The following is a 19,685-nucleotide window of genomic DNA, read 5'->3' on the forward strand; positions in this document are numbered from 1 at the left end:
TGTTTGATTGGTACTAGAAAAAGTGGGGGAGAGGGAGTAAAAAGGTGTAGATTTTTTTTCTTTCACCTTCGATTTTGCCTTCTGGAATCGTGGGAAATCAGTGTCCAGTAAACGAGGGCGAGATCGTTAGTGAGATTTTTGCTTCCCTCACGACTAGTACACTCTTCGATCCCTAAGTCTCGATGGCTCAAACGCACCCTGGATTGATTGCAATTTTACGGACCCAGGCCAACTGCTGATCGCATCTTTGTTTTACGACTTTTGACGAGGTTTGCGAATCGTTGGAATCGTTCGGCGGTGGCGACAAAAAGTGTGTTTACCTTTCATTGAGTGATCGGTACAAGATTGCGGCTAAAGGACAACTTTCTCAGCGTGAGATCCGGGGTTGGGAACGGTCGATCGGTTGGAGTCCTTAACCTAGCCTCCGTCACAGACTCCCCTGGGGTGGTAACCTTGTGGTCGCTACTATGTGGATACTTCGCAGCAGGGGTAATAGCCATTGATTCCGTTTTAGTTCAGTATGCAAGTAACAAGAATAATTAATTGTTATAGACCGTTGAGCACAGTATGGATAAATTTAAATTGAGTTAACTTTAAAATTTTCAATTTCGTCGCTTGTGTCCTATCTTTTTACATGAGACGTGTCACAAAATAGCATTCAACTGACGATTTGACAGTTTTTGAAGGATTATTGAAATAAATTAAATTACCAGAACATTCAAAATCTGAAAAGTCAATACTTTGTTTGATGATGATCGGGCTAGGCACATTTTTGTCAACATTTAAATACTTATTCCTTTGTTGAAATATGGACGTTAACTTTTTACACCAGAACAACGGTCAATTTCCATGTGAGCTTAAATTTAAAATCATTGGTTTCTCACAGAAATCGATAAAAACCAGAGCCAAATTACCTCAGCTGCCAATTACGAGTGCATTTATCAGCAAGGTAATAAAATTTGACAGCTTCAATCAGCTGGTAATCTCATCCAATTTCCCCTCCATCCCCTCGAGATTGGCCACGCGATTTCCACCATCGGCAAACTGCCAGGGTCAAACCAGCAACAACGGAGGGAGGAATTGAGATCACCTGACCGGTAATAAGGAAAAACAAATTGATACGCACCGATGCCATTAACCAAAACGGTTCGCAAATCAGCATTAACCATCTGCAAGCTGACCTCAGGATGTCTTGACCAACAGATGAAAATGACTTACTAACAAAACAAAATTCTAAAAATCTGATTCTAAGCCTAGGATACCTATTTAATTAATAAGGCGAAAAAACTTCTTCTTCAAAGAGTTATCTATTTATTGAATTCCTTGAAAAAACAATCTCAATACGATTCCATTAAAAAAATGCTGGTAGATCAAAAAACCCCGGTGCGTTGCTCCGCAAACTGCTTAAAGACCTTAATTTAATTCGCTGCAGCAGATCCATTACCTTAATTCTTTCGACGAAAGGAACCACACATCGCAGAATGACCCACAGCGAAAAATACGGCGAGATTTGCACCGACGCGATAAAAATCATCGAACATTCATTCGCACCGAGTGATAATTGTCCATTTTGATGATAATTTATCGCTGCCAGTAGTCCCGAGACATTACAGAGTGGACTGGTATCGGCTTACACAGGGCACCTCGACGAGTATGAAAGAAACGGCACTGGATTACTCGTGCGTGTCCGTGAGGGTCAAATACGTAGGAAAAGGTAAATAATGAGGTGGATGTATGAGTTTGAGCTGTCAACAGCCTAATTATTTTATTATTTGGTTGAATAGCAACAAATCAACAATTTAATGTTATCAAATTTGAACGAGAAATTTGAAGCAATGTTTACCAGATTTTAGATTTTTCCACTCTCAAAATGACTATCAACATTTTTCTTTTAATCAGTTAGAGGGACGACAATTTTAAAAATCTCATTTCCAACTATGATTCACACAATGACCTCGATAGATTGTTTGAAATTGTCATATTTAACATCTGCAACACACAGAACTAAATATTATCACAAAATTAATCGAAAAAATTATTCAAAATCAATAACGGTGCACTTTTTAACATTTCTCGAAAAAATCGATTGTGAGTTCAATTTTACATATTTTTTATTTTTATTTATTTTTCGTTTTTTCATACTTTATAAAAATATTTTTTTTTTCATGTTTATACCAAAGATATCAAATCGATCAAAAAACCTTTTCTTTAAATAAGGCATTTGTATATTTTCAAAGCACTTTTGCATTGTAAAACAAAAACATTGTACGGAAATCCAAAGGTGCAATAAGGCGTATGAGGACATAAGGAATCTTATTCTGTGATTATTATTATTATAATTTGTGGTGACCGCGTGTATCTACACATGAAGTGTGACCGATAAGCTTGAGACTTCCAACCTAACTGCGCGCGAAGCGATCGTTCATCGTGCACACGAGTCCACTGCACCGGAGATGATTCTGCACATACAGTTGCGCATTCAATGTAATTATTATATGCTTACCAATAAAGGCATCCACCACATCTCCCTTTCTTTAACATATTTATTTTATTTATTAGTTGTTATTCAACTTTACTGTAGTAATTTATTAATGTGTTAACGAACAACCAAATCTTTCATTTCCAAGGCGGAAATTGACAAGATCCAGCTGAACTTAGTTTCTCTATTACACTTGAAGCAACTACTTTAAATTTTATTCATGTTACAAACATTTTGGCGATTTAACCCATCTACGAATATAATTTTGTTAAACTTTTCCTTCACATCTTCCCTCTCTTTCCCGCTTTTATATTTTGCAAACTTAGATAGACAAAAAAATCATCTTTAAAAGATTTCCCGATTATCACATACGCTAATAGGTTACCTAAAGAGCGATTAATAATATTATATCTACATTTGAGAAGTGACCTATATAATAACAACGTCATCAAACAGATAAACACCAAAGCTTGAGGAAAATTAATAGAATGCTTTCTAAAAATGACCGAGTCACGTAGCCTAGTGGTAACGCTTCCGCATCGAAAGCGGTAGATCGGCGTTCAATTCCCGGCTCGGACCAACACAACTGACGATCTTTTCTCTTCTGGATTCGATTTCTGGTAGCTGGACCTTATCAACGACACCTTAGGAAGGCGACCTACGGAATGTTAACATTAACTTAACATGTTAACATTAGTTGAGTTGAAAACTGCCACTGAATCCGCTTTGTAAATGCCGGCACCGATACTCTTCAAGGATGTTCACCTCAGTAACTGGGAAATATTTACTTACTTTTTACTTTTCTAAAATATATGGAAATATCTGGCTAACAGTTTAAATTCAATGATTAAATTAGTCGGCACAGACTCCAATCGGTAAAATTTGGTGATGTTTCCGCAATCCCTTTCAAGTTCTACCTGAGTTAACGTCTGACTTAATATCAAACTATAAACATGATCTCTCTTTATAGTAATCTGCTGAACCACATTAAATTGGTAGTATTGTTTGTTACTCCTCATAGATGACTCTCTCGCTAATCTATTATTTACCAAGCAGTGCCGGCTAGAATCTTTCGATCCAGTATTCACGATCCGATCTGTTCTGGTTTTGAAACGCTGTCAACAATGCTCGTCGTATGAATAATTTAGAGCTACATCTTGATGCAATGTTAAAACTTTAAGCTTTGTAATTTCATCATCATCAAGCTATAGGCAAAGCCAAAATCTAAAATGTGCACTTTTCTTGCACGATATCGCGACATGTAACCAATTCGTATTAATCTTCGTCTTAAATCAAATTGACCTATTTTATACCGTCAAATGCAATATTTCAACTCACCCTGATGATAATCAAATTTCTAACTCCATTGCATACAAGAACCCATATTGACTAAACGTTTGCAATTCTGATTCGGGCATCTTCGTGAAGAGCAACTACAACGACTACACCCTCCTTAATCAACATTGTACTGCATACGGTCCTCGATACTGGCAAAACTGTACTTTTTCCTTCACAATTAGAAAATCATTTCAGCCCAAAACATTCTTGTTTCCTCTACATCCACCGGATGCGTCTTTTTTGTGTAACAGCAGAACCACCAACATATTTATTCTTTATGTGACAACCGGAAAAATCAGTTTTCCGTATCATTCAGTTCAGAAATATATATTTACTTTCTACAACCAGAAATATGTTTTGTTTTCGTATCAACCAAGAAATTTATTCTGTTTCTTTTTATCAACAAGAATTCTTAATTTTAATTTCTTAAATTTTTTTGCTTTTTTGCTACAATAAAAAACAAATCCTGTAACAACCAGACATTTTCACCTTTCCTTAACTACCAGAAAATAAATCTTTTCTGTAACAACCGGAAATGTCCATGTTTCCGTAACAACCAGAAACTTAATTTTTCTGTAACAACCGGAAATTAAATATTTTCCGTAACAACCAGAAATTTCATCTTCCTGTAACAACCGGAAATGTCAATTTCTCCGTAACAACCAGAAATTTCATTTTCTGTAACAACCGGAAATTTCATATTTTCCGTTACAACCAGAAATTCCATCTTTCTGTAACAACCGGAAATGTTCATTTTCCGTAACAACCAGAAACTTCATTTTCTGTAACAACCGGAAATTTCATATTTTCCGTTACAACCAGAAATTCAATCTTTCTGTAACAACCGAAAATGTTCATTTTCCGTAACAACCAGAAACGTCATTTTCTGTAACATCCGGAAATTTCATATTTTCCGTTACAACCAGAAATTCCATCTTTCTGTAACAACCGGAAATGTTCATTTTCCGTAACAACCAGAAACTTCATTTTCTGTAACAACCGGAAATTTCATATTTTCCGTTACAACCAGAAATTCAATCTTTCTGTAACAACCGGAAATGTTCATTTTCCGTAACAACCAGAATTTTCATTTTTCCGTATTAAGTAGACATTTCATTTTTCTGTTACATCTGACACTTTTATTTTTTTCCGTATCTTTTTTTTGGCTTTCTATCTTTCCATTACTATCAGATCATTCATCTTTCTGTTACATCCAGAAATTTACTCTTTTTTTTTAAATAATTATCAAATTCTCCTTTTCCGTATCAACCAGAAATTTCATGTTTCTGTTACATCCAAAACATATTTTTTTTCGTATCAACCAGGTTTTTATTACTTTCTATCTTTCCGTAACTACCAGAACATTCATCTCTGTGTTACAACCAGAAATTTTAATCATTATCCTTCAAATGGAAACTTAAATATTTCTGTAACTTTCATATTTTGTTTATTCATGCGTGGTACTACCACGTTACAGCGTCTTTAAAATACAAAAATAAGAATGCACAACCAAGGGGTTCATTCCTGATGCAGTTATAACTCGTAGGGCGTCCAATTTTCCCGGGTTTTGAATTTCCCGGGAAACGGGAAAAATATTTTTGGAATCCCGGGAATTCCCGGGATCCCGGGAAATTTTTGAATCAGTAATAAAATCTATGTTTCATTATATTTGTTATGTTTTCAAGCTTAAATTCATAGAATTAGCTTAATAATATCAAATGGTGATAATCCTTTCACTTCAATCTAAACAAAGACGACAAGATTTTTTTTTTTAAAAAGGTCCAATAAGCTTTTGTCTTCCATGTGTTTATAAAACTTATTTAAAAAAAACTTTGGAATTCTTTTAATATTTTTTTCTTTTATATATATTTTTATATGATATGACTAAAACAGCTTAAAAATTTATTTTATATGTCTAAAAACAAAAAAACGACAATAAATAAAATGATAACAGTCAATATAAAATTTTAGATAAGTTTTGAATTCATTGTTCTATATAAAACATATTTTACAAATTATCTTCAAGTTACTACCGCCAACCGAGGGAAAATCAGAATTACAGTCTAAATATGTACAGGAGATTTTAGAGCAATACATTTGGAAGTACATTTTTTGTTCTGTTCCTGTTTTAACCGAAGTCATCCAAAACGTCATGCAATTATTTTTTGCTTTAATAGCTGTATTTATTCGTTACATTTGTACTTATTTGCCCAAGATGCCGGTTTTTGATTATAAATACGTAAATATATCCAGTCTTAAAAAAAATAATAGAGAAAAAATTTAATGCACTAGGCACCTGTTAATTAAAATTATAATATTTTTTCCAAAAAAGCCAATTTAATGCTGAGATTTGCTTAATACAAATTTTAATTCATTTTATTGTTCTACTAATTTCAGAACCAAATCTGAATTTCCAGACCAAAATATGATTTTTTTTTTCAATTTCGGGAATTCCCGGGACAAATTATAGAAAATCCCGGGATTCGGGAATTCCCGGTTTTGGAAAAATCCCGGGATTTTTGTCCCGGGAATTCCCGGGATGGACGCACTAATAACTCGTGATATTATTTTTCCCCAAACTGTAACTTTAACCTTCTATCACAACCGAAAATTCGCTAATTTCCGTACCGTATCCATCTTATTTTTTTTTTCTCCCAGTACGACTAGACATTTTTTTACTTCTGTAATAAATTCATGACAACAAATAAATCTCTTTTTTTACCATTCATGGTTAGATAATCATTGAGAAACATCATGCCGATCAGAACTCCTTTAACTGTTGCACATAACAGAAAATTCGCACCTTATATGTACAGTAAGAACCTCTTTTGCTCCATGCGAATAATTACCACCACCGCACATTTCTTTTTGCTTTTGTGCGCTAATCGATCGTAATCCTCTTCCAAGGTCATTTCCCCGCAGCCTCGGATGATGCACACCTTTCTTTACTCCTTTGCGCACATACTTTCCAAGGTCACTATCCATTTCGATCCCCGCTGCACTATTTCTCTACCACAATTTTCATGGCATGTAATCTTTTCTGCAATAACATACTTTTTATGAAAATTAATTTACACATGGCATCACAAACATTAACACAACATAATTTAAAGCACTTTTTTTTCACAATATATTTTTTTTTAACACAGTCATTGAGAACACGTTCTTTCATTAACCATCTCATATTTTTAATTTAATTAATTGACCATAATTAATATTTCAAAAGGCAATCTAAGTTTTATTCAAATTATCGCTTCATCCTCGTCGCCATTATGTGGTGACCGCGTGTATCTACACATGAAGTGTGACCGATAAGCTTGAGACTTCCAACCTAACTGCGCGCGAAGCGATCGTTCATCGTGCACACGAGTCCACTGCACCGGAGATGATTCTGCACATACAGTTGCGCATTCAATGTAATTATTATATGCTTACCAATAAAGGCATCCACCACATAATTAAAAACTTAACATCAGATTTTTCTGTAGCAGTTACTCATATCTGAATTTAAATTATTTATTTTAATACATAACAAGAAAGAAATAAATTTGAAAAATATTTGGTACTTGAGAAAGCATCCATGTTGAGAAATTGGAATGCATAGTTTATTTTGAAAAATGCAGAAAAAAATATTATGACCGCACTTTTGAATTAAAAAAAATATAATTGTGTTATTTTCTATTTTTTTTTTTTTAAATTTTAAGTCTGAAAACAATTTGCCAGTCCCTACCAGAACAACTTATTTTAATCTTTCAAAACGTCGCCGTCGTGCTAACTTGTCGTACGTGCATTTTGGGCCAAATAGAGTTAAGAACGCCATTTTGTGCAGCTCACAATGCCTCACCTTTTGACCTTCCCTTTTCCCCAAAATTCGATTTCAATCCTGAGATGTTCAACGAAATCCGAAAAAACGCCGTACATTTGTGTCACTTTACAAATGAAAGTAGTTTTAATCTTGTCGTGCTATCTTGTCACTAGTTAGACTACCGTAAACGGTTGTAATTATAACTCGGGACTCCAGCAATCAACTTCAACCAAACTTCGGGACGATGCACAGATGGTCAGCCAAACAAAACATGTTTGTTATTGTTTACATTGCGTGCTTTCGGTGTTGTTTTTTTCTCGGAACGTCGAAATGGGGGGTGCGACAAGATAACACGATGACGTCGAAATGATAACTGTAGGGTAGGGTAGTCATCACTTTTGGTTTTCAACATTCAATAATTTTTGTAATGTTTTCATCAACATGCTGATGAGCTTTTTGTTGCATTTTCTTTCTTTTAATGTGTTCTAACATTGACCGAAATATGAGATCGATCCGACATCTACAGCCAGAGTTATTCAACTGTCTCATTGTAGACGCACTTGGCAGAAGAGCAACTCTCTACGAAATCGGCCGATTTCGACCAATTTTATTATTTATATTTTTTGATTTGGCTCAAACCTTATGGGGGCCTTCCATTATGACCAAAGAAGCTATTTTGTGTCATTAGTTCACCCATACAAGTCTCCATACAATTTTGGCAGCTGTCCATACAAAAATGGTACGTAAATATTCGAATATCTGTAACTTTTGAACGAATTTTCTGATTAATTTTGGTCTTCGGCAAAGTTATAGGTATTGTTGAGGACTATTGAGAAAAAAAGGTTCACGGAAAAAAAATTTGCCGATTTTTTAATTAACATTTTTTTCACAGAAACTCAATTTCCCAAAAAACGCCAATATTACGCCCATTTAAAATGTTAGTCTTGATTTACATTTTTTTAAATATTTTTTTCGAAAAGATCGGAAATGTTCACGAATGTTTCATGTTTTAACATTAAAAATCGGACCATTAGTTGCTGAGATATCGACATTAGAAAATGGTGGACTTAGAAAACTTCAATGTTCGTGTTTCTTTTTGTTTAAGCCGCTGTATCTCAGCAACCAGAGGTCCAATCTTCAATGTCTCTTAGACAATTTTATAGCAAATTTTCTGAACTTTTCAAAAAAGATATTTTTAGAAATGGTCACTCATGGTCACTATTTTTAAAAATCGAAAAACTGCAAATATTTCGCTATTATCAAACTTTCGGTGGCTATATCTTGAAAACGGAGCTCTTTATCAAAAAATCTGTAAAGTAGTTTTCGATTGGAAATTCAATTTTGCATTAAAAAATAACATCAAATTTGTTTTTGCATGAAACTTCAATTTTTTCCAAAAATCACTATTTTTTCAAAAATTCATAACTCGGCGGTAGATTTTTTGACCATGTTTCTCTATGGCTCAAAAGTTGCGGGTTTTTGTGCCCTAAAACATATCAAAAAATCTCGAAAATAAAAAAATACGTATTTTGGAAAATTGAGCTTTTGTGGAAAAAAATGTTAATTAAAAAATCGGCAAGTTTTTTTCCGTGTACCTATTTTTTTTTCTCAAAAGTTCTCAACAATACCTACAACTTTGCCGAAGACACCAAATTGATCATAAAATTCACTCAAAAGTTACAGATATTCGAAAAAAGAGGTTTGCAATTGCCTCAACAATCAAGCCTTTGGACACCTAGTCTCGGATAGGAATCTTGCAATCGAGAACGCCAAGGCAAGGCTGTAGAGCGAATAAGTTGATTTGAATTTTTGATTTAATGTTGATGTTGTTAATTTATTTATTTCTGGCAGCTTCAACCAAGAATGATCATTTGCTGCCCTAAACTTAAGATAATCTTCTCATTTCCATTAGGTTAAACAAACTCCTTTCAAGGAATCATTAGCTATCAGTTTTAATGACAATTCGGCTCGTATTTCAACTCAATTAGCGAAAAATCTCTCACCAATCCTGCTAGATAACCTCAATTGACTCAATTATCCAAACGATAGCGAAAAACACTTTCATTCAACTATCTCCCACTAGCAAAGAAGGGGACAACACACCACGAGTTCCAGTTCAAACCCATTAATTTCGGATCCATTAACCCCAAATAAGCGACGGTGGTCGGAGAGGTTAATATGATGACCATTATAACGGCACCAACCAACTGCTCATGCAAAAAGCTTCCCTACCGAGAAGAAAAAAAAACTAAATAAGAAGTGAGAAGTGAGCAACAGCTCCTTAACTGATAACAAACGACTTAACCGCCAAATTTAACGCTACAAGGAAGATCCCGCAAAAAAAAAGCCGCACGGGGAGCGGATCATAACCTTTCAAGCTGGTGCGCTTAAAACCACAGCCAACGCACAGATAAGAACTCCTTTTGACTCACCACGTGCGATTACGACCGCGGATAATGGCCGGCTGGCTGGTGGTGGTGGTCATTTGGAAAGGTGGGTTCTCCGGTACGCGCGAATTTTCCTTATCTTTCTGCGCCGACTTTACTCACCCTCGGCTAAGTGACCAGTGAACTTACCGGTCACCAACGCAGAAGCCACGGTCGTTCATCGGCAGCAGCTGCTACAGTCCCAAAAGATGGGTCATAAGAATTATACAAAGTCCTATATAAACAAACCTTAACCTGAAGCAAGCTATCAGGCGATGATGGCTCGGCAATTGCTTTTGGGGAAGTTGGGGCTCAACTCAAGCAAATATTTGAGCTTGAAATCTGATAAAAATGTTTCAATGTTCAGATTTGCTTAGGATCAAATAATTCGAATTAAAAAAGGTAAACAATGTAAGACACTATTTCTTACGTCTTAAACTCAAATGCACCCTATCCAGCAAATTGTCACAAAAAAATGATCCCCACTGTCATGTGGAGTCCTATCTGCGTGACTGCGCGACCAAATAATAAAATGAAAGGCGGGTTCCTTCCTTGTCCCCGTCGTACGGGTCAATCCAAAATGATCCCTCTCCAATCAGAGATGATTCCGCCGCAGCAGCAGCAGCAACCAAATCCGCACCAAACTGCACACGGAGAATGGTTATGACCGGCCGCGGGAATCGATTTATAATAAGTATGATCACCGTCAACTGACCGACCACTTAGCGCAGCTTCAGCTCTGGATTTATCTTAACGGTTATGTTTGTTTTCGCTTTGTGTACCTCTTTGAATCCGCGTGCATTTTTGTCCTTTCTGGTCCACATCCAACTGATCAAGAAACCCTGAGAAAAAATTAGCAATCCGGATCCGAACCGAGATGGATTACATGCCCTCGCATGGGGTGCAAATTCAATTAATTCCCAGTGTTGAAGTGGTCACGATTAACAACCCTGCATCTACTGTCGGGTCACCACTGTCGGGTCAACTGTGACCATCCAACGCGAGTGACCACTCTTATCACGGCTGCACGCGACCTACAGCAGCTGATCGCGGTATTGGTGATCGCGGTGATCCTCTCGCGAGATGGACGATCGTGATCGCTGATAGGACCAACACCAACAGCAGGATGCACTTTTCCGGGGTCGATGACCGCCGGGCCGGGTTGATGACCTGACCTGCCTCAACGAACGACGGGAGCAGCTGACCTGCTGCGATTTTTAGTTTTTAAGTTTTGGAACCCTCGTACCTGCAGATCGAAACGGTCGATTCTGCGCCCATCAGGCAATTTATATCTGTTAGCGTATTTTTCAATAAATGTAGTCCTTTTTAGTTCGTGTATTTAAGTAAAAATTGTGTTTAAATTAAAGAATTGTGTTTTACTGTGATTTCGTGTTGTTTTAATTGTGAAACCCGAATTTTTGGAAGCCACCCAACGCACGGACTACCTACGCCCAACGAACCAGGACCAGACCAGCCAGCCCAATCCGATCCGGTCGATGCTGGGGGCCACCAGAGCTGTCGAAGGCTAAGTTGTACTCCGGCTCCCCAACACCCAGCTTTAACCCCGAAAAGGTCACCAGATCGAAAGATCGCCGCGCGATTCCACACAGTGCTCTCCAGTCGGCAGCTTGCAGCTCTGTAACCTGCTGCGACCTCGGTGTGTGGTAGCCGTGGCACAGTAGGCTTTGAGTAAATATATGGTTAAAAAAAATGTTGTTCATTGCAAATAAGGGACACTTCACTGAGAAATATAAAAAAAAACTTTTTTTTTTGAGTTTCAAGGTATTTTAAAAACACAGTGAAAGAAATCTGGAAATGGGTCCATTTTAATACTTTTTTTTATACTTTCCCGAAGTAATGCAACTTTTCAAACCTTTTTAAATCGTAAAAGAGATAATATAAAACCATCAAATTTACACAAATTTTGACTTAGGTACTTTTACTATGCTTTTAAGAGCGAGTTTTTCACCAATGTGTAACAGGTCGTATCGAGGTGCTCTGATTTGAATAAAACTTTCAGCGTTTGTTTGTCCATACATGAGATGAACTCATGCCAAATATGAGCCCTATACGACAAAGGGAAGTGGAGTAAAACGGGCTTCGAAGTTTGAGGTAAAAAAAAAACAAAAAAAAATAAAATTGCTCGCATTTCCGGAAAACTTCATCAATTCCAACTCTCTAAGTTGCATTTGAAAGGTCTTTTGAAGCACTTCAAAATGTGCCAAGGACATCCAGGATAGGTTTGACTTTTTCTCATAGCTTTTGCAAATTACTGTTTGTTTGCGCACATAAGAACGTCTGTTGATCCTGTCGCACTTTCTTTCCCGGTAAATACAAAGTACAACACTCAGATTACAAAGAACAAAACTGTTTAATACAAAAAGACTTTATTCGCGTAAACTAGGCTGTATTTGGCAGTAAATTAACTGTTCTGACCTGCTCTGAGGTCTGTCAGGGAATGGGACTGTTCTGAGGTGGTTTTCCTACAAGAAAATGTACGGTCAGGACAAGTTCACTGACCTTTTCGTCCTGTTTGTGTTCTGTTATTTACAAATATGTATGTGTTTACATGTAACGTAGAGTACGAAAACTAGACAACATAAACTGTGACAAAAACTACACGAAAACAGTACAGTACAGAAGTTTCTGACTAGAATCGTCATCTTGTGTGTAAACACATTGTTTTAAACCTTAATATCTTTTTGTAACAGCCTCCAACACCCGTACTCCCATAGGTCAAAAGTTAGGTAATTTTATGGACTATAAGCCTACGGTATTAACTTATTGGCCAATCGCAGTTTTTGTCATAGTTTTTCGATTTTTCTACAACAAACATTTTACAACGTTAGTTTTTGCCCTGTAGGCCTCCATAGCGGCACTTTTTGGTCTCAATTTTGTCATATTCGGAATCCTCGGAAAATTTCACGTAAGTTTGAAGTGTTCGATTCGTAAATTTGATTTAAAAAATCAATACGTCAATGTGATCAATACGTCAAATGCTGTATCAAGTAGGCGAAAACCTGTTTCACCCCTAATCTAACAAAAAATAAGTTTTTTGGACCTCAATCTTCGAAGCCCGTTTTAGCCCACTTCCCTTTGTCGTAGAGAGCTCATATTAGGCATGAGTTTATCTCATGTATAGACAGACAAACTCTGAAAGTTTCATCCAAATCGGAGCACATCGATACGACCTCTTGAACAAACCGAGCAGAATCTACAAATACTGCCTCTTAAATTAAAATGGTTTTGTTTTGTTTCGGATTACTTATATTAAAGATAAAGAAGATATTATAAAAAAAAAACAAAAAACGCGTCATAATATTAGTATATGTAACAAGTTACAAAAAGTAGTTTTTTCTGCACGAATCGTACATTTCGTAATGGATAAATAAGACGAGTGCTGCAACAATTTATATACAGTTGACTCTCCGGTTTTCAATATTCAAGGGACCATCGAAGAAGAGAGTCATCAGTTCACAGAACGATGCAAAATTAATATTTGATTGAAAATACGTCTTCCGTTGCATATAACTCGCGATGGGAGAGAATCCTGAGATATTGACAACCGGAAAAGATTTTCAAAGCAAAAAGAATCCAAGGGATCGTCGAGGCAGAGATCCTTCAAGCAAGAGAAAATATCGAGGAATGGAGAGAATCGAAGTAAGCAGTTTGAAGGGGCTCACGGCTTGTCCAAATGTTATTTTAATAAAACTTGAATGAACCTCGCTATTTCACCATGGAGCTTGTTGGGGAGACTGTCCCGAGTCAGGGAAACTGTTTTGCAAAATCTTCTATCGGTAAAAATTGATTATATCTCATTTCGCAATTTTTATTCAATATATTTAAGGGTGTCCAACAACCAAAAAAGTTGTTTTTTTTTTCTTATTTCTAAACTGTCAAACTTACGGACCCAACCCTGCAACAATCTGATTGTAAAAACAATCAAACTTTTTTGTAAATTAAGATGTAAACAATAATTTAGGGGATAAACAAAATAATATATCAATAGGTCCCGTAGTTAAAATTTCTGTAACACAAATCTTGGTGCAGCTAAAATTACTAGAAAGTATCAAATAAACCGCTGAAATTAAGATGTTTTTGCTGTTATTTCATCAAAACATCAGTTTCGAGTTCACTAATAACACCAAAATAGAGGTTTTCCATATTATTGTTTCAATTTTTTTCTGGAAAAGCCAATTTTATTCCTGTTTATCAAAACTATTTGCCAAAAAAAATTTGCATGAAATTTCGATTTTTTCCAAAAATCACTACTTTTTCAAAAATGTATAACTCGGCGTCAGAATTTTTAACAAACTTCCCGATGGCTCAAAATTTTTAAATCAACACTGACATTTCAAACGGGCCAAACATTCAATATTACGCCCTTTTGAAATGTTAGGCTTGATTTATATTTTTTGAAAATATTGTTTTCGAAAAGATCGAAAAGTTCCACGATAGTTACATATTTTAACATTGTAAATCGGACCATTAGTTGCTGAGATATCGACATTGGAAAATGGTGGGTTGTTTGTAGGGTTAGTGAAATTTCACGATTTCGCGGACAGCGTGAAATCCGTGAAATTTAGCCTTTTCCGCGAAATCCCGTGAAATTTTATGTTTGTGTCAAACTGCAACGATTTTTCTCCAAATGATTTATCAAACTCAAATAGGAATGAAAATAATCTTATGAAATACTGTAGAATTAAGCGAGTGAATATCCTTGTTTAATTACTAACATAGGGTTAGTGATTTTTGACGATTTTGTGGACGTGGACAATTTTCTAAAATCATTTTTGTTTATCCATACATTCAATTTGAAGAATTGAAAGGTATAGTTTTTATAAGAAATTAAAAAAATTCTGCTTTGTTTTATTCAAATTAAAATTAATGGTATTTTTGCCTTCCTCACGTTACTGAGGAAAGGCTATAAAATCACTTGAAAAATGAACTTCTCAATAAGACCTCCTAGACCCACCTTCATGTATATCTATCGACTCAGAATCAAATTCTGAGCAAATGTCTGTGTGTGTGGTGGGATGTTGATCAAAAAATTGTCACTCGATTATCTCGACATTGGCTGACCCGATTTTATCCGTTTTGGCGTCATTCGATCCGTCTTGGGGTCCCATAAGTCGCTATTAAAAATCATGCAGTTTAGTTAAGTACTTCAAAAGTTATGCTTAAAAAACGATTTTAACAAAAGTCCGGAAGATTGTAAAAAGGGTGGTTTTTGTAAGAAAACCCGTCATGCTATACATTTTCAGAAAGGTATTTTAAAGACCTTTCCAACGCGTCCAAGACATTAAAGATCTGGCAAATCTATCAAAAGTTATAAGCACTTAAGTGTTATTTATACGCTTTTTGGAGGCCGGATCTCAGATATGTTCGTGAAAACGTTGTCCGGACCTCTCATGCGACCTATCGTTGGATAGGTATTCAAAAGACCTTTCCAACGCGTCCAAAACATTGAAGATCTGACAACCCTATCAAAAGTTATAAGCACTAAAGTGTTATTTACGCACTTTTTTTAGGCCGGATCTCAGATATTTTGATGAAAATGCTGTCCAGATCTTTCATGCGATCTATCATTGGATAGGTATTCAAAAGACCTTTCCAACGCGTCCAAAACATTGAAAATCTGACAACCCTATCAAAATTTATAAGCACTAAAGTGTCATTTACGCACTTTTTTTTGGCTTGATCTCTGATATTTTGATGAAAACGCTGTCCGGATCTTTCATGTGATCTATCGTTGGATAGGTATTCAAAAAACCTTTCCAACGCTGACTCAATTAGGTTTTACGCCGACTCGATTTGGAGGTTAAAAACTTGACAGCTTGGCTGCACTGTTTACATTTTTTGCACGTGTGTCTCAGTAAAAATGTGTGTGCGTGTGCGCTCGTGACGTCACGCTGTAAAACCTAATTAAGTGTTATTTACGCACTTTTTGCATTTTGGATAGCACCCTTTAAATGTGAGGAAGGCGCCAACCACCTAAGGGTGGATTAAGTAACGTTTTTATCTTTGAAATCAACATTTAAAGATATTTCTGATTTTTCTGAGTCCTGTTTAATTTTAACGATATTTGATTATTTGGGTATATGATTCCCGTGAAAAAATACTACCTGTTTGTTTTTGTTATCATCTTGCATAACATTTTCGATTTCAATACAAATATATTTTTTTTTTTAAATTCTGAATAGGGAGATGAAAACCTAGAAAATTAGTTTTAAACGTGCTAAATGTCGCAAAAAGTTCAAATAATTTCACTCGTTTTAACTGGACAAGATTGTTAAATCTTGCTTTTTTCAATAAAATGAAGCAAATCCGAGAAAACTAGTTAGCTTTATTAGTCGAACATTAAAAAAAAAAAACAATTCAATAAATGAGAATACGCATGTCCTATATTTTGTTTCAAAATATATACAGTGCCCATCCATAAACCAGGTGGAATCTTTTTTGAAAATCAGGAGATTTTGTTTGTGCCGCGTTCAAATTTATTCAAATTGCTTTAAGTTTATTACAATAATATATTATGAAACATAAAAAGTAGTGTCTGTAATTTAAACATAAAATTTTCAGAGTTATTATAACATTTTTCATTTGGTGTTTTGAAATTGAGGTCCCCGTGAAATTTGATATATTCGAGCGTGAAAAATCACTAAGCATAGTTGTTTGGGTGAGTCTTAGAAAACACCAATTTTCTCGTTTTTAACCTTTGCATGGCAATATTTCAGCAACTAAGGGTCGTATCAACAATGTTCAAACATGTGCACTATTAAAAAAAATGAAAAACTGCGACTATTTTCAAAAAAGTTACCTAAAAATGGCCTTAACTAGAAAACGGTGCACTTTATCAAAAATTCACTTAAGTTCTTTTTGATTGCAAATTCGATTTTACATCGAAAAATGAAGTTGATAAACATTTGCGACCAATATTTCGATTTTTTGAAAAAATCTGTATTGTTTCAAAAAATCATACCTCGGTCAAAGATTTTTTGCCCATTCTGGAAATTTCTGAAAAGTTGGCATTTGATGTCTTTCAAAACATATAAAAAAAACCAAAAATAAAAATAGTGTTTTTTTGCAAATCAAGTTTTAGGACAAAAAGTGAAATTAAAAATCACCTTTTTTATCGTGTATCATTTTTTTCAGTGTAGTCCATATCCATACCTACAACTTTGCCGAAGACACCAAATCGATCAAAAAATCCTTCAAAAGATACTGATTTTTGAATTTTCACATATCATTTTTGTATGGCCAGCTGCCAAATTTGTATGGAAAATTATATGAACGAACTAATGATGCAAAATGGCTTCTTTGGGCATACCGAAGACACCAAAAAAGCTTCAGCCGGATAAAAAAATACAAAAAAATCGAATGACCAAAATCTCAGAGAATTTCAAAAAAAATAATAATTTAAAAACAAATTGCAGATAATTCCTTATAAAGCCAACATTTTTGTAGTAATAGTAATTGAAAAAATCCATTCCATTATTTTTATTAAGGCCGTTGCTCATTTTTCAAGTTGGGAGGGAGAGGTTTAAAGAAATCAAATTCTAAATTCTATTAAAAAAACTGCACAAAATATGTTAGAGTAGTGTTTTAATAATTGATTTAAAAGAAAAATTGATTTTTTTTTTGGTATAATCAAATTTAGAACAGAAAAAAACCATATTCCCCATCACTATCCTTCATTCAAACGATTCAAATGCTCACACAAACAACATCCCCTTCCTTCCCCCCAACAAGATCAACCTGTGTGAAATTGCATGACCTCCCCCAACTCCCTCCCCCTTCCTCAGCTGCATATGTTACGATCAGATTAAACCAGCATGAGATCTCCGCTGTGGTGGTTCACTTTGCAGCGGGGCTAAGCGCGCGTTCAAGATCGTCGCAGATACGCGGATATCGCGCGCCAGTCACTGGACTCAACCTTTGCTGATTTGAATCTTGTTTTCTTCTTCTTGTGTTACCATTTCAGACTCTGCGGCAGCAGCACCAGAGGGAGAAGCGGCCACCGCGAAATCCGCCGCCGCCACACTCCGGGTTCGAAGTGGCATACTGAAGCGACCTCCGCCGCCCCTCATCTCCGCGCCACACCTGCTAGCGTTAAGGCACAAAACGAAAGACTTGTGAGTTTTTGCAGAGAGTGTGTTTGTGTTTGCGTTTGGCAATTTAGTTTTAACTCCACACCCTGCTTCGACTGCCCCCTCCCGCAATTTCCCATGCAAATATAATTATAACATCTAAATTAATTGAAACGAGTTGTGAGCAAGGTGGAAAAGCCACTCCGATTGGGATCTTATAATTAATATGTTGGAACTAAATGAGTTGAAAAGCTGCGATAACATCGAACCAATCTATATCTTCTGTGAATTTCTTGCTTTAGATTTTGACGAGTCAACAAATTTATCAGAATTGAACTAATGGTATGGCTACAGCCAATAACAGCTTAAAAACAAAGTCTGTTTAAAATAACATTGAAATTCACTCTATCACAAATCACAACAATAGAACTCAAAATCAATATTCAATTTTACATTACTGTGCTTTAAAAACATTAAATAACATATTTTACAATATTTTTTCACGACCTAAAAAAATCATACACCAATTTCGCATTTTTGTAACCAAATGAAAAGTAACTTTCTCCCAAAAAAATGCAATTTTATTATGTTGAGTACCGCATGACATGAAAATTAACATTATATCCGTAATTGATTAAATTTTTGAAAGTAAATGAATGTTAGGGATCAAAAACTCTGAAGCTTAATTTTTTTTTTTTTGAAATCGCAGAGGATATTTAGAATATTTTGATTGAAAATTCCTAGTTTAGTATTTTAAAATGCTTTATTTTTCATTTGGGAAGAACTGGGTATATTTATTGACATTGATTTGAATTCATAGAATTTTTCATATTTTTTTTAAAGGGTAAGACTTGTCTCAAGATTTATATTTTTAAAACATGTACTGGAGAAAAAATACTCATGTAAATTCTTTAGAAAAAGTCGTTTTACATTAAAAAAAAGTAGTTGAAAAATGTATTTAAAAAAATCCGAATGAATTTGACAGTCATCATGTATCATCATTAGAGCAATTCTCTACGAAATCGGCCGATTTCGACCATTTTTATTTTTTGTATTTTTTGATTTGACTCAAACTTTGTGGGGGCCTTCCCTATGACCAAATAAGCTATTTTGTGTCATTGGTTCAACCATACAAGTCTCCATACAATTTTGAAAGCTGTCCATACAAAAATGGTACTTACATATTCAAACAGCTGTAACTTTAAAGTGAATTTTCTGATCAATTTGGTGTCTTCGGCAAAGTTGTAGGTATTGTTGAGGACTTTTGAGAAAAAAATAGGTACAGGGAAAAAAAATTTGCAGATTTTTTTATCAACTTTTTTTTCACTAAAACTCAATTTCCCAAAATACGTATTTTTTGATTTTCGAGATTTTTTGATATGTTTTAGGGGACAAAAATCCGCAACTTTTGAGCCATAGAGAAACATGGTCAAAAAATCTGCCGCCGAGTTATGATTTTTTGAAAAAATAGTGATTTTTTGTAAAAAATCGAAGTTTCATGCAAAAACAAGTTTGATATAATTTTTTAATGCAAAATTGAATTTGCA

The 19,685-nt window shown here is 35.2% G+C and overlaps 1 protein-coding gene across 1 annotated transcript in view; it reads left to right on the plus strand.

The window, feature by feature from the left end:
- The window catches only part of LOC6036749 (Krueppel-like factor 5), a 99,159-nt gene that overhangs the window by 74,634 nt on the left and 4,840 nt on the right, over positions 1-19,685 (plus strand). The window contains exon 4 of the mRNA XM_038250441.1: positions 18,033-18,183. Coding sequence (XP_038106369.1) covers positions 18,033-18,183 — 151 coding nt within the window. The remainder of the gene's footprint in view (positions 1-18,032; positions 18,184-19,685) is intronic.

Source organism: Culex quinquefasciatus, chromosome 2 (assembly GCF_015732765.1).
Source record: "Culex quinquefasciatus strain JHB chromosome 2, VPISU_Cqui_1.0_pri_paternal, whole genome shotgun sequence".
In the NCBI taxonomy this organism is placed as follows: domain Eukaryota; kingdom Metazoa; phylum Arthropoda; class Insecta; order Diptera; family Culicidae; genus Culex; species Culex quinquefasciatus.